This window comes from Protobothrops mucrosquamatus, unplaced genomic scaffold (genome assembly GCF_001527695.2).
Source record: "Protobothrops mucrosquamatus isolate PMUCROS unplaced genomic scaffold, P.Mucros_1.0 scaffold_172, whole genome shotgun sequence".
Taxonomy (NCBI): domain Eukaryota; kingdom Metazoa; phylum Chordata; class Lepidosauria; order Squamata; family Viperidae; genus Protobothrops; species Protobothrops mucrosquamatus.
The window spans coordinates 465,389-479,630 of record NW_015386248.1 but is presented as its reverse complement, the minus strand read 5'-3'; the positions used below and the strand labels follow the sequence as shown (position 1 = coordinate 479,630).

Below are 14,242 nucleotides of genomic sequence, written 5' to 3'. Positions count from 1 at the left end.
ATGAGTTAGAGATGCCATTCTACTGTTATCTTAGAGTCCAATTCTGCTTGAATGGCCAGAGTGCTAAGTTAATTAGTTCATACTACAGCTACATAGAGAAAGGAATTAGAAACTTTTGTAGGCCAGGAGGTGCTAACTCACATTATTTTTAATAGTCTTATTATAATTACTTTATATTAAGTTGAATGTTAATAGCAGACCTAGATGGACTTTTTGCTATTATTTCAGGCTCACCCTTGGTTTTATGATCAGCTGTGCATTTCTATCAATGTGGCTTAGCAACACTTCTACGGCTGCTATGGTAATGCCGATTGTAGAGGCGGTGGCTCAGCAAATCATTAGTGCAGAAGCCGAAGTGGATGCAATGGATACGACATGTGCAAATGGAACCACTAATCCTGCCCTGGAACTTGAAGGTAAGTAACTTCAACCCAATTTTAACCTCACTTGGAAAAAGATCGCCTGAGGGGGAAAAAAAACTTCATTTGAACTTTTTGTTTTTGTTTTCACAGAAAACATTAGTGAGCGTGAAACAGATGACTGGAAATCCACTAAAGTTGAAGGGTAATATATATAGAAAAAGAACAAAATGTTTATATGATTTACCTTTTTTATTGGCATTAAAATAATTACTACTACAAATATTTCTTTCCAGATATAGCAATGGTACTGCTCACGCCGTGTGTGACATTGAAAATGAAAAGGTATTTAAAATAATTTATCCCCCTTGTTTTAAAGATTAGAATATCTATGATAGTCAGATTAACATGTTATGGTTTCAGTTATATAGTGTGAGGAATAAGAAACTCTAATGGTGTTAGAAAACAAAACTAGTTTTATTGAAGCGTTTGCAAAGGCTGGTGGTTCTCTTGGTAACTGCAAATTCCAGAGACCCCACTTGAATCAATTTCAGCATAGACTTTTATATCCTGCCCCGTAGAATTATGCCACATCCTTCCTTTTCAAACCCAGCTGATAGGTCTGAATTAGTCACATGATTTCCGACCGCCTAGCAACCAGACCCTCCAATTATTAGATCAAAAGCACCTTTTGTTCCTGTCTTATCTCCCCTTCCTTGTCTGTGGTATGATTTCTAACATCCTGCTAACTCAGCGTGTAGCTTATCTACAAGGTGAGCCTGTCAATCTAAACTGGATAATTGCAATTAAAAAGGATTTATATCTTCCCTTGTTTATCGATAAGAATGCCGGCTTTTCATCTAGAAGCTATGTATGTAACAAAGTGCATGCTTCGGTTAAACATAGCTGCACTTTGGTTCATATTTATACTTTAAAATATTGACTATGCAGTTTTTTATAAAGAATAAACCTTATATAAATTGAATAATATGTTATTCATAAATTATATGCACTATTCTACAATAGTGTGCACTTATTCTAAAAGTGTGCTTTGAATCAGCGTATATAGTCCTTCTCTATTCCTCCAGCTTACTACATCTCCTTTCCTAAAAAATACCTTATCTAAGTGCCTCTACATGCCTATTCTTTAAATGGAAATGGAAAATTAAAACATATACATTTATTGTGTACCTCACATATAGCCAGTTGAATAATATTATATAATTATTAATAGTAAGCAATATGACATCTACAATGTTTCCCTGATTTTCCAGATAAGTTAAAACATGCAGGTGGCTTAGTGTTCTAATTCCAAAGTAATATGCATATTAAGGCAAGGGAGAACATCTCAAAGTCATGTTTAAAATTTCAGCTTTCTCAGACAGTTGGGACATTTTATTTATTCCTAATTAAGTTATTGTCATTTTCTATATATCAGTATTCTCAACATTATTACTATTTATTAAATGTATATGCTGCTCATCTCACAGTTTGAGCTAATTCTGAGTGAGTTAGGACATAAAACATAAATATTACAACAATTACAAATGTAATTGTAATTGTATTATAAAAAGATTAAAATTACAAAAGATTACAGCAAGCTAAAAAAAACTATGGGTTTGGAACGGTGAAGCAGTGGTGCCTTCTCTGTTACTGCACCAGCCACCTCCAAGCTGTTGGCTGGAGCTTTCAGGGCTAAAAGCCTATTGCCATACCATGTTTTACGGCATTTCCTTTAAGCCAGAAGTGTGGCACCTTTTTGCAGCATGATGCTCCAAAGGGTGGGGGCCATGGCAGAAAAAGCTCTTCTGAATTCTGCCAGCTGCAATTCCTTGGCTGATGGAGTCCATGTTAAGCCTCTTGTGCCAACATGAGTGAGGTGGGCCAATCCCATTGGGGAAAGACAGCTTCTCAGATACTCTGGACCCATGCCATAGAGGGCTTTAAAGATAATGACCGACACCTTGAATTGGACCCAGAGGCAGATTGACACCTAGCGCAACATGTTGCCCTCCACAAACAGGACATTGAACCATTGTTCTTAACCATTTTCATAGCCTCTATACATCAGGTACAATAGCAGACTTGCTGGAGTGGATGTAGTGTATAGTTCAACATACCTGAAATGCAATCACTTGCTGTATTTTTTGTTGTTTTTGAGGTCTGCCTCATCACTTCTGGATTTCAGCTATTAATTGGCTTTTTCCAGTTTCTGTTTCAGCCTCCTCCAGTAGTATCATACCATGCTTTCACTCTGTTGTCTAATTCTAATTCACTTTGTTCTAATTCTAATTAATCCTCAATTTAATCCTGGCCCAACTCTATGATTCTTGCCAGAAGGAGTGTCAAAATTTATTTCAAACACCTGTAAAATGGTGATACATGAATCCTTATATGAAGACAAGGATTTTTTTTCAGCTAATCAGTTAATTCAAATCACAGAAATTATAAATACAAAAAAAATCACTAGCAGGGTCAGATACAGTATAGATTAGATTAGATAACCCTTATTGTCATTTTTTACTGTGGGCACACTGGCAACATTAAAAATGAAATTTAGTTGCTCTCAAAGCATGCACATACATAACACAGATTTAAACATGCTTTATACAACATATGTATAAATATTAATCACTGTCCATCTTGAATACATAATGAAAAGAGGAAGCTTTAGAGTTCACAAGGTTAATACTGTATGGAATGAAACTGTGACTGAATCTGGATGTTCTGCTTTGGCTACTATGAACCTTCTCCCAGAAGGTAACAAGGAAAACAGGTCATTAAGAGGGTGTGTAGTGTCCCAGACAATCTTGCAGACCCTGCTCAAGCAATGCTTATATGCTATGTCCTTGATGGAAGGGAGGGAACTGCCAATAATCTTTTCTGCCATCCTCACCACTCTCTGCACTGCCTTTCTGTCTGAAGCAGTGATGCTTCCAAACCAGATTGTAATGCTGTATGACAGGATGCTCTCAATCATCCCTCTGCAGAAACTGGTAAGGACAGGAGAAGGAAGATATGCTTTTCTCATGCGACACAGAAAATGCAGGCACTACTGTGCCTGCTTTACCAGTGTCTCACTGTTGATAATTCAAGATATTTCTTTTTAAATTGATTTCAAATTGAGATGGGTATGCAACTTACTCTATCCTAATTTCCATGTTTAATTCTTTAAAATTTCTATTTATCCTATTTCTAGCTGAAATGTCTATTTTGACAGATGTATTGATTAAATTGGCAAATGTGCCACAAATTTCCTCTAGTTATGCTTTAACTTGTTTGATTTGAATTGTCTTTTTTTCTTTAAACATATGGAAGTAATTTAATCAATCAGTTTGGAGACAATAGACCAGTGGTGGCGAACCTATGGCACTGATGCCAGAGGCGGCACTCGGAGCCCTCTCTGTGGGCACTCATGCCACTGCCCCAGCCTTGCCTCCCCCCGCAATCTCCTCACCAGCAGCCCCCCTGGAGGAGAGTTGCCCCCAAGTGTGGCCCACACGGAGCAGCGCAGCCAAGGACATGGCAGCAAGGCAGCGTAGACAAGACTCTGCCCTCACTCCCCATCACGCACAGTTGATGCTGCAGGGTGCAGGGAGAGGGTGTGTCCACCATGGCGCTGCTGGGCTGCCTGGGTGATCTGCGGTGGGCCCTGGAGGCAGTGAGTGGCCCTGCGGGCAGGTGGGCTGGGGGTGGGGCAGGGGGTGGAGTGGGGCGGGGGCAGTTTTGGGGCACTCGGTCTCTAAAAGGATCGCCATCACTGCAATAGACATTTGGCAATACTGTATTATTAAAAAGAATCTTCCATGACTTTCAAAAGAAAATGAAGGCATTTCTACTCTAGTTTGGCCATTTCATCTGGCTGTTAATATACTGAGATTCAAATTATTGGGCAAGTTGTGAATTATTAACTTATTATTTGAAAATGAAACTTATGTGCTTATAGTGAAAGCTACTATAGACATTTGAGTATCATCAGACATGCATTGTTTTTTATTCTTGACTAACTTACCATTTTCAGAGTTTATATTGACAATGAATAGCTTAAATGTAATCATAAGGAAAACTAGAAACTTAGGAATAGGACTTGATTTTTGCATATTCCTCAGCTATCCTTTTTTTTTTTCTCCTTATTGAAAAAGGAATTAGGGAAAGTGGAAGTGTTACTTCATTCTGGATCTTCCTAAACTCTGAAGAATTTTCAGGGAAAAAATAATTTAACTAGGGAAGGCTGGTTTTAATAGGCTAATATGAAAATTGCTGATTGTATTTATTTGATTTCTACTTAAGCAGAATTCAGAACTGAGCCAGTCTGAAAGACAATACCGGAACAAAAAAGACCATATGATATGTAAAGTCATGTGCTTATGTGTTGCCTATTCATCCACCATTGGAGGATTGACTACCATTACTGGGACGTCAACCAACTTAATATTTGCAGAACAATTCAATACGTAAGAAAATTAAAACTGTTTTGTTCCAAAATTTAAATATTGTAAATTCTGCTCTTCTATCCATTTACGTTAATTTGTGTTGTGTCAGTGCAGTGCTTTCTAATAATATAACCTTTCTTCATTTGGATGTCAATGCTAATGAGAGATCCTACATCATAAAACCCTTGTTCTATTGGGAAGAAGTCAGCATAAGTGTTTTCTTCACTGATGTATCCCTGCTAACTAGACAAAAGGCTTGAGTCCTGTATTCAAATTGGGAGCTTTTCATGTGTCCAAAGCTGTTTTTATTGAAAAATGACCTTTCTTAATCCTTCTCATTCTTCATATCCCTAGTCATACCCAAAGCTTAGCACACTGTAGTTAGCTAATTTAAAAGACCTTCATGTCAGATCATATACATCCCCAATAGAATAATTATCCATTTAAGTAATTTGCTTCACCCTGCTCTTGTTGAATACCTGCCTGTATCACATCCCCTTTTTTAACCAATTATGGTAAAATTAATTACTGTTTGTATAAACCACAATCATTATACATAATTTCTGTATTCCTTATGATACCTGTGGGCAGGAATGCTCACCTTCATTTCATATTAAGAGCACACCTCCATAATTTTCTCCCAATTCTTCAAATGTTTAACTGCTAAGATTACACTCTATACAAATAGGAGATAAAATGTTGCCAGCAGGACTAGCAACCATAGAAAAATTTATGACATTCATAAAAACATAGTGTAATAGATGTAAAGGGCATTACACAGATCAGAATGACAGAATAATAAATCTGTAATCTTGGCTGAAATAATTATTTGCCAAATTGGCTACTATTCCTTCCTTCCTCCTCCCCATTTTTTATTAATACGTTTGAAAATACTGGAGCTGTTTCAAAAATATATCCTAAATGATTTTGGCCCCATGAAATGTTATTCACAGGTAAAGCTTTGTGGTGAATAACTTGAACACACACACACACACACACACTGTACATAAACTGCAATATTTTTCCTTAGATATGGATAACAATCATGAACATTCTGCCAGTTTCACTCTACATCCCAAGGATTTCTAATCTGCTAAAATGATTTCCAGTTGCCAGGAATATTGTCTGTCTGCCACTTGTAATTCATTCAAAGTTGCATCACTGCAAACCAAATTGTACATAAAAGAATATATCATAGGAACTTCAAAGCAATAAAAAAAAAGCTTATGATCAAATAAGCCAAGACGCAAACATTTTAAAATCTTGTTGAATACAAAGCAAGGGACCATAGCAAAATCCATATTCCCCTCTAATTCCTCGTGTGTTTGTCTTGATCACTGGGAATGGTATGTGCACATTCCATTCAAATTAATTCCCAACAAAAATAGGACTTGGGTTGCATATACTACCCAGGAAGAGCTGCAAAAATGTATTAATATAGATATAGTGTTGTGACATTGGCGTTGTGGGGGCTCTAGGATAAATGTTATAGCTGTTTACAATGCTACTGTTTTATTGGAGACATACAGACAGAAAGATAAATTTTCAAAAAAATGCAATGTTAAAAGATAAACAAAAAAAAATAGAAAAGGAAAAGAGCTCAGAAAAGATTGTCCCAAAGGTACTTTTTCAAAAGGCAACAGGACTTTGCTTTGGATGAGAAGATGTTTCGCTTCTCATCCAAGAAGCATCTTCAGTTCTGACTAAGTGGTGGGGAATGGAAGGATTTATATTCCTTGCAGTCATCTGGTCATTTGAGAGAGTGCTAATCCTTCCATCACCCCCACCATCCTGCTAGAACCGATGAAGCTTCTTGGATGAGAAGCGAAATGTCTTCCTCAGGGAAAAAACAGTCCAGTTTGAAAAACCACCTTTGAGACAAAGTCCAGTTACCTTTTTGAAAAAGCACCTTTGGGACAACCATGACCTGGATGACTGAGAATCTCCATAGACATTCAGCTCAGAAAAGAAGAAAAGTACAGAGAAAGGAGAAAAAAAATAAGAAAAATAGAAAAAGGACTTTTGACTTTCTTTGGTATAGATATAGAGATAAGAATACATCAAACTCTTACTCTAAGGTTAACATTTATCTGCATTATTTTGATAATCCCATACAACACCAATCATCAAGTCCCAAAATCAGCTTTCCACTTCTTTCAGCTTCTTGCAAAAAGTCCAATAATGGTTTCCAAATAGAAATTAGTTTTTTCTTTCATCAAGGCTGTCAATTTTGCCATCTCTACCAACCATCAGCATCACCACCCATTCTCCCTTGCAGGTTTTTGTAAGTCTTCCACTTTAGAGCATATAAAATTCTCACTGCCATTATCATATATAAAGGCAGAGTTCCATTACATGTTTCCAATTGGAGACATATTAATTGGTTCATAAAGGCTATTAAATAACTGGGTGCTTTTTCTGGCCTGATTTTCCCAAATGTCTTGGTCTTCTAACTCTTGCTTTAAAAAGAAAGTTCAAAAAGTGGGGAGGGACACAAGGAACTAATGAATAAATCCCTTCCTTTCCATCTATTTCTTTTACCTGTTCTTTTCTCTTTGAGTCTGTAATAATTAGGAGTCCAGATTTTCCTTGTTGGAGGCAGGGAAGGGCAGAAAAATGAATTCAAGCAGCTACTGCTTTCTCAACTCATAATTTAAGATGCGTGTACATTGCAATCAAATACACAACCTATAGAGCAGGCTCTAATAAGTAGCTTGAGTAAACAGGAAGTTCTAAGGAAAATTCATTCAGGGCAAAGGCAGAAGATGGAGAGCTGTGGAATTGGAAGTAGGTGAGCAAAGAAGGCATGTAGAAAAGTAATGGATTGAGCAGCTGCGCAGCAGAAGAAAAATGAATGCCCAGGATAAAGAAATATCATTATTAAACTGCATTAATATCCTCAGGCTTTATAGCACTCATGATACAGCTGGTCTTCTGAGTTCCACTTAGGTATGATATAGTTTTGCTGTTCTTATTGGAAGGGGGTTGCGGAGGGGGAGGGAGAAGGATATCCTTCTCTTGAAACTTAAATAACCTAAACTCCTAAGAACATTGTTAAGATAATAAAAACTCTGTTGCAGAGAGATCATCTCATATCTAGGCTAGTCCTGATAGAGCAAGTAGCTGTTCCTTAATTAAAATGACAGTGCATGACAATCACCATGAAAGAAAGTTAAAAAGGGAGGGAGTTGTTCAAAAGAACAACTCCAATTCTCTTTCATATCACTAATAGTCCAAGTCCCTAAGGGCAAAGATAGGCTCTTTTTAGCCTGGGAATTTATTAGTGAAAAGTTAGCTGAGCAAGTAGTTTGTTCAAGTAGGCAATAATGGTTATGTAATCAGAGACTTCCATTGAAAGGGTTTGCTTTGGTTAGGCAGCTGAGGTCAGACTTTTTCTATTTAGGCCTGTTTCTTACATTTTAAGAATATATATTTTGAGATGCATATTCACTTCAGGCTAGCCATATTTCCATATAATTCCATTCTAGAATCCTGGCATAATAAACTATATGTGCATATAGCTCTTTCTATCAGGGACAAAATAGGAAGTTTGAAATGGCTTGCCTTCAGAAGTTGTGGGTGCTCCATTACTGGAGGCTTTTAAGAAGAGATTGGACAGCCACTTCTATGGAATGGTATAGAGCACAGGTGTGAAACTTGATTGTGTCATGTGATGTATCGCGATGTATCGTGACGTTTTTTTGCCTTTGCGGAGCCAGGGTGGGCATGGCCTACACGTGACACATCCGGCCCACAGACCACCAGTTTGACACCTCTACTTCATGTCTAGCACCTTTAATCACTCTATCACTCTGGTTCTCATCTAGTATGCACTTGACCTTTTCTATTGCAATTGAATTCATCACTTCATTTCCTGAAAGGGTTCACCTTGGTTGGCCAGAGTGTTCTGCCATATCAGATAAGATTAATTCGTCTAACCATCTCAAGGAAACAACATATAGCTAGTCCTTGACTTACGACCACAATTGAGCCCAAAATTTCTGTTGCTAAGTTAAACATTTATTAAGTGAATTTTGTCCTATTTTATGACTTTTCTTGCCACAATTATTAAGTGAATCACTGCAGTTATTAAGTTAGTAAAATGGCTTCCCCATTGACTTTGCTTGTCAAAAGGTCCCAAAAGGTGATTACATGACCCAGGGACACTGCAACCATCGTAAATATCAGTTATCAAGCTTCTGAATTTTGATCATGCAACCATGGGAATGGCCTTTAATCATCTTAGTTGCTCTTCTTTGCACTTTTTCCAGCATCTCAACATCTTTTTTATAATGTGGTGACCAAAAATGGATGCAATATTCCAGATGTGGTCTTACTAAGGCTTTATAAAGCAGTACTAATACTTCACATGATTTTGATTCTATGCCTCTTTTTATACAACCAAGGATTGTATTAGCTTTTTTTGGCTGCTGCTGCAATTGTACACTAGGACTCCAAGGTCCCTCTCACAGTTACTGTATTTAAGCCAGATTTTACCTAATCCGTACTTGTACCTTTGGCTTTTCCTGCCTAAGTGTAAAACCTTGCTTTTCTCCACATTAAATTTCATGTTGTGCTTGTCTTCTGGTGTGTTGGCTATTCCTGCCAGCTTTATGTCATCTGCAAATTTGATGAGTTCCCCTTCTATTCCCTCATCTAAGTCATTTATGAAGATATTGAAGAGTACTGGGCCTAAGACAAAACCTTGTGGTACCCCACTGCTTACTTCCCGCCATGTAGATGTTGTACTATTAAGAACAACTTGTTCAGTATGGTTTATCAACCAGTTACAAATCCATCTGGTGGTGATGCTGTCTATCCTAAATTTTTCTAGCTTACTAAGAAGTAGGTTGTGGTCTATTTTGTCGAAGTGTAAGTATACTATGTCTGAAGTCTAAGTATACTATGTCAACAGCATTTCGCTAGTCTACTAATTTAGTCCCTTTGTCAAAGAATGAAATAAGATTAGTTTGGCATGATCTGTTTTAATAAACCCATGTTTGCTCACCAAAGTCCACGTAATTCAATATTTAGAACTACCAGGCCTGAAGATGATGGATTTCTATTGAGAGGTCTTTTCTTCCATTTTTCCTTTCATATATGTTAGTCAACACAGCTAACAATGATTACTGTAAAAACATTTTTAACAGAATACCATATCCACTATAAAGTAAATTGATAACAGATAAAACACCATCTTCATATAAAGTGTTATCTAAAATAATTTTAATTAACTGATAGAAGATAATTAAAAAAGAAGTCATCTCTGCTTTAGTGACTGGGGCATTCTAAAATACTTCCACCATGGATGGGCCAATTGGTGCAAGAGTCTAAATTGCTGATAGTGAATATTCCATTTTTACTTCCTGGAGGGTAGCCATCTATTAAGATGAAAGCTGGATAGATTTTCTCTTAAGGTTTATCATCTGTGTAGCTATCGTGGATCTTGATTTAAGAAACATCTTTCTGTTCATATTCAAAACCAACTCAAATTTCATTTATATTTTTATTTTTTCAGACGATATCCTGGTTGCCAATGCATCAATTTTGGATCCTGGTTTATTCTTTGCATCCCAATCAGTATTATTATTTTAATACTGTCCTGGGTTTGGCTTCTGTGGCTTTTTCTGGGTTTCAAGTAAGTACTGTTATGGGAGAAGAGTCCAAAGTAATATCATCTTGTGTAAGGATGTGTTTACAATGAGTAGAAATAACAAATCTCTGCCTCCAAGGAGCATATGTACAAAAATAAATATAAGAAAACAATAGAGGAAGAAGAAAAATGAAGGTATAAAAAAGTTAGGGAAATATTATTTTTCTTATGTATCTTTTTGCTCAGTTACGATTCTGTATATAGTGGATATAGTATGCTTCAGTGAAGACAAATAGCTTGAGGGTTCAAGAAAAAACATTGTGGATTATATTTTCTTGATATGCAAATGGGAAATTAAAGCAAATCACTTTATAATGCAAAGCAGAAATCAGCACTAGCCCTACCATTAGGAAGAGTGTGACAGCAGAGTCAGGCAGTATGCTACGTCAAACAAGGAATCATAGGAAAGTATTGGAGCTATGTACTGTAAATGAAAAACATCCTGCCCAGTGATCTAGCAGCTGCCTTGCTGCTTAGCTAGGATAGAGGGCATTGGTCCGTTATTCATGTTGCTCTCCCAGGCAGGTCAGTTATTGTACAGGACATTGTGGCATTCTCTTTCTTTGGATCTTATGCAACACAGTATGTTGGACTGCCCATGAGATCTTTCAAAGGAAGAAAGCCAGCCATTCTTTTGGACCAACCTAGTCCTCAAGAAGTTCTTTAGACAGTCATCAGAAGTGGAACCTATCTTCTGGTGAACAGGTATTATAACAAGCTATATCTATTCACTTTTCATTTCAGCTTGAAAGAAATGTTCCAGTGTGGCAAAGAAAAGACATCTAGAGAACAAGCTTCAGCACAAGTAATCAAAGAAGAATACAAGAAACTTGGCCCAATAAGGTAATGCATTTGGCTAATCCACAGAAGAAATATTACAAATGCTATCAAAGAAATATTACAATACTATCAAAGCAAATCAGTTCAAAGGGTGATGGTCAATACATGATGTTTTTGTTTCAGCTACCCTGAAGTTGTCACCTTTGTCCTGTTCCTTTTGATGGCCCTGTTATGGTTTACTAGAGATCCAGGATTCATCCCTGGCTGGTCTGCTTTATTTCCAGAGTAAGTCAATAAGCCATGCTGCACAATTTTTAGGAGGTTCTATAATTTATTATATGGAAAAATCCAGATAGTAGTACCAAATATTTCTTTAAACATCTATTAGAATGTGTAGAGGAAGAGACAATGCCTTTTTTAAAAAACATGTCTCCCTGGTATTCAGAAAGCCATAAGCATGTGATTGTTATTGACTAGGAACAGAGGAAGTGACATTCTAACTTTCTATTCCACTACCAAAAATGATTGAATGAATCAAGTTTTATATATATGCTAAAATATTGTACTGTGGGTATCTGGATAGCTGACACTTTGGGGATCTGTCTCTATTTAGTCCATTTTCATCCATTTAGCCTTGCATCTAGAGTAGGATATCTAATTTGTTTAGATCAACTTTAGATCAATATTTTGGTTTTTTTTAAGCTGAAGGTATTAAATAAACATTATGTAAGAGTCATTTCTTTAACTGGAATATAATAATACCTTCTTATGATTTTATTTTTCTCTGTTAGATTTTCACCACAATTATGATTTCTTATTAGCTGTTTTAAATATCCATTATATTCTGCTTCTGGCATGAAATTTCATGTGAATACTCAAGAGTTCATTTGGCTGATTTACATATGCTATTAAATATGAAGTTTTGTATGTGTGTGCATATATAAAATCTTCTTTCCAGATTTTATTTTCAAATATTATTTACATTTAGTTCCAGGAAATTTCCATGGCAACACATACAATTATAAGAACACCATACAGAATGGTTCATGTGAGGTTTACCATTAGTTTTTCTTTATAGACACTGCAGAATACCTTATTATCTATGAATATGTTTTACATATTTTATGCCATGATACCTAAAGGAAAGCCGGGCAGTTTTTAGTTCTAAAGAGCTCTCGTGATGCTAAAATAGCGCTACTAAGAGACTTGTCAAGGCCTTGAGAATGTTACAGCTATCATTTTAAAAGCTTCTGCATGTTCCCTGAGATTTTTTATCTCTGTCTGATATGACAGAAAATTCAGAATTCAATGCAGCTAGATCTTGGCAAAACAACAACAACAACAACCAACCAGCCAAACAAACAAACAAATTAAAATGGGGAGCTTTTCAATCCAGAGGATGCTCTCAGAGTCAGTTCAAACTAGGCCCATATAATCCTACAGATTTTATTTTGCCAGGAATGATTTTTCTGGGATGCTTGCCAGATGCTATCAAGCCTTTTTATAGTTACTGACAATACCTTTTTACAATACCTTTTTTAAAAATGCTTCTTTTATATTCTTTTTTAGGCTACTGTGGTGTTTCTTCAGAGATAAAGTAAATTTGATTACTAACCCAATAGAGTTCCCAATACCTTCAATTAAATACTTCTGAAATATACTGAAGTATAAATAAGTCTAATTGGGTTGATGAATACTTTTGCTGAAAGATAATCACAACATTCTTTTCCTAGACTTGTAATATTTATTTTCTAAGTAAATATCTCTTTCCTTAGATATCCAGGCTATGCTACTGATTCAACAGTGGCTTTACTAGTTGGGCTCCTCTTCTTCATTATTCCTGCAAAAAGATTGTCTAGAACTTCAAATGGAGAAAACAGTTGAGTATATTTCTTTGCCCATTTTTGCTGCAATTGCTTAATTTAAAAAATTATGCAACCATATGCATGCATACATACACACATAAATACATACATATTGGATTCTTCTGAAATTCATCTGGCCTACAATGTTTACATACAGCTATTTGAATATGCATACTGCAAATCAATTGTGAGATTTATTTCTAATAAGACCTCCCTTTCCAAGACAGTGGAAGTTAAGTGGATCAGAAAAAAACACATTTCTGAAGTAAAGAAACTTACTACCCAAGTTTCTTTCTTTTTTTTTAATTTTTTATTATTTTCAAGTATAACAAAATATAAACATAAACATGATGCATATAAATACAAAACATCAATACACAAAAGAAAAAATGCTTTACGGGTGTTCCCGGCTGCCCCTTCCCCGCTTCCCCCTCTTTCACCTACCAAACCTTCCTCCCTCTAGACTCTCAACCACTCCACCTTCCTCCTTCCACTCCCTACTTCCCAACCTCTTTCTCAACAACCAACCAGAAGCAGTTTGGGGTAACAGCCAGGATCATCCTCATAAATATACTTCCAATAATAATTAATAAACACATCAATTTTTATATATTTTAATCCTTTTCCCCCCTCCCCCCCAGACTTCCCAGAGCTAAACCCAGGAATAATTGCAAAATAATTTTAATCTATCCAAAGCTATCCGTTCATACAATAAACAAGTATAAACTTACTATAACTCTAAAATACAATAATAAATTTATAAAAATTAAATAATTAATCAAAAGCAAGATGATAGTTTTTCAATTCATATTTTCTCTGAATATAGTCTATCCATCTTCTCCATATCAGGATAAATTTCTCCTGTGAATGATCCTTCAGGTATGCGGATATTTTAGCCATTTCTGCAAAATATGAGACTTTCTGTCTCCAATCATCCATAGTTGGTAATGTCTTTTTTTTTCCAATTCTGAGCAATCAGTGTTCTTGCTGCTGTGATGCAATACAACATAAGATTCATTTCTTTTCGATCCAAATTCTCCATAATACCCAATAAAAATAATTGCGGTGTAAATTTTATCTTTTTCTTAAAAATCTGTTGGATATTCCACCATATCTTGATCCAGAAGGCTTTGACATCCCTACAAGTCCACC

The 14,242-nt window shown here is 36.1% G+C and overlaps 1 protein-coding gene across 1 annotated transcript in view; it reads left to right on the top strand.

The window, feature by feature from the left end:
- SLC13A1 (solute carrier family 13 member 1) overlaps nt 1–14,242 on the top strand; it is a 44,615-nt gene that overhangs the window by 21,649 nt on the left and 8,724 nt on the right. Inside the window, exons 4-11 of the mRNA XM_029285349.1 lie at nt 229–416; nt 513–564; nt 656–704; nt 4,650–4,813; nt 10,311–10,430; nt 11,190–11,288; nt 11,409–11,510; nt 13,001–13,104. Coding sequence (XP_029141182.1) covers nt 229–416; nt 513–564; nt 656–704; nt 4,650–4,813; nt 10,311–10,430; nt 11,190–11,288; nt 11,409–11,510; nt 13,001–13,104 — 878 coding nt within the window. The remainder of the gene's footprint in view (nt 1–228; nt 417–512; nt 565–655; nt 705–4,649; nt 4,814–10,310; nt 10,431–11,189; nt 11,289–11,408; nt 11,511–13,000; nt 13,105–14,242) is intronic.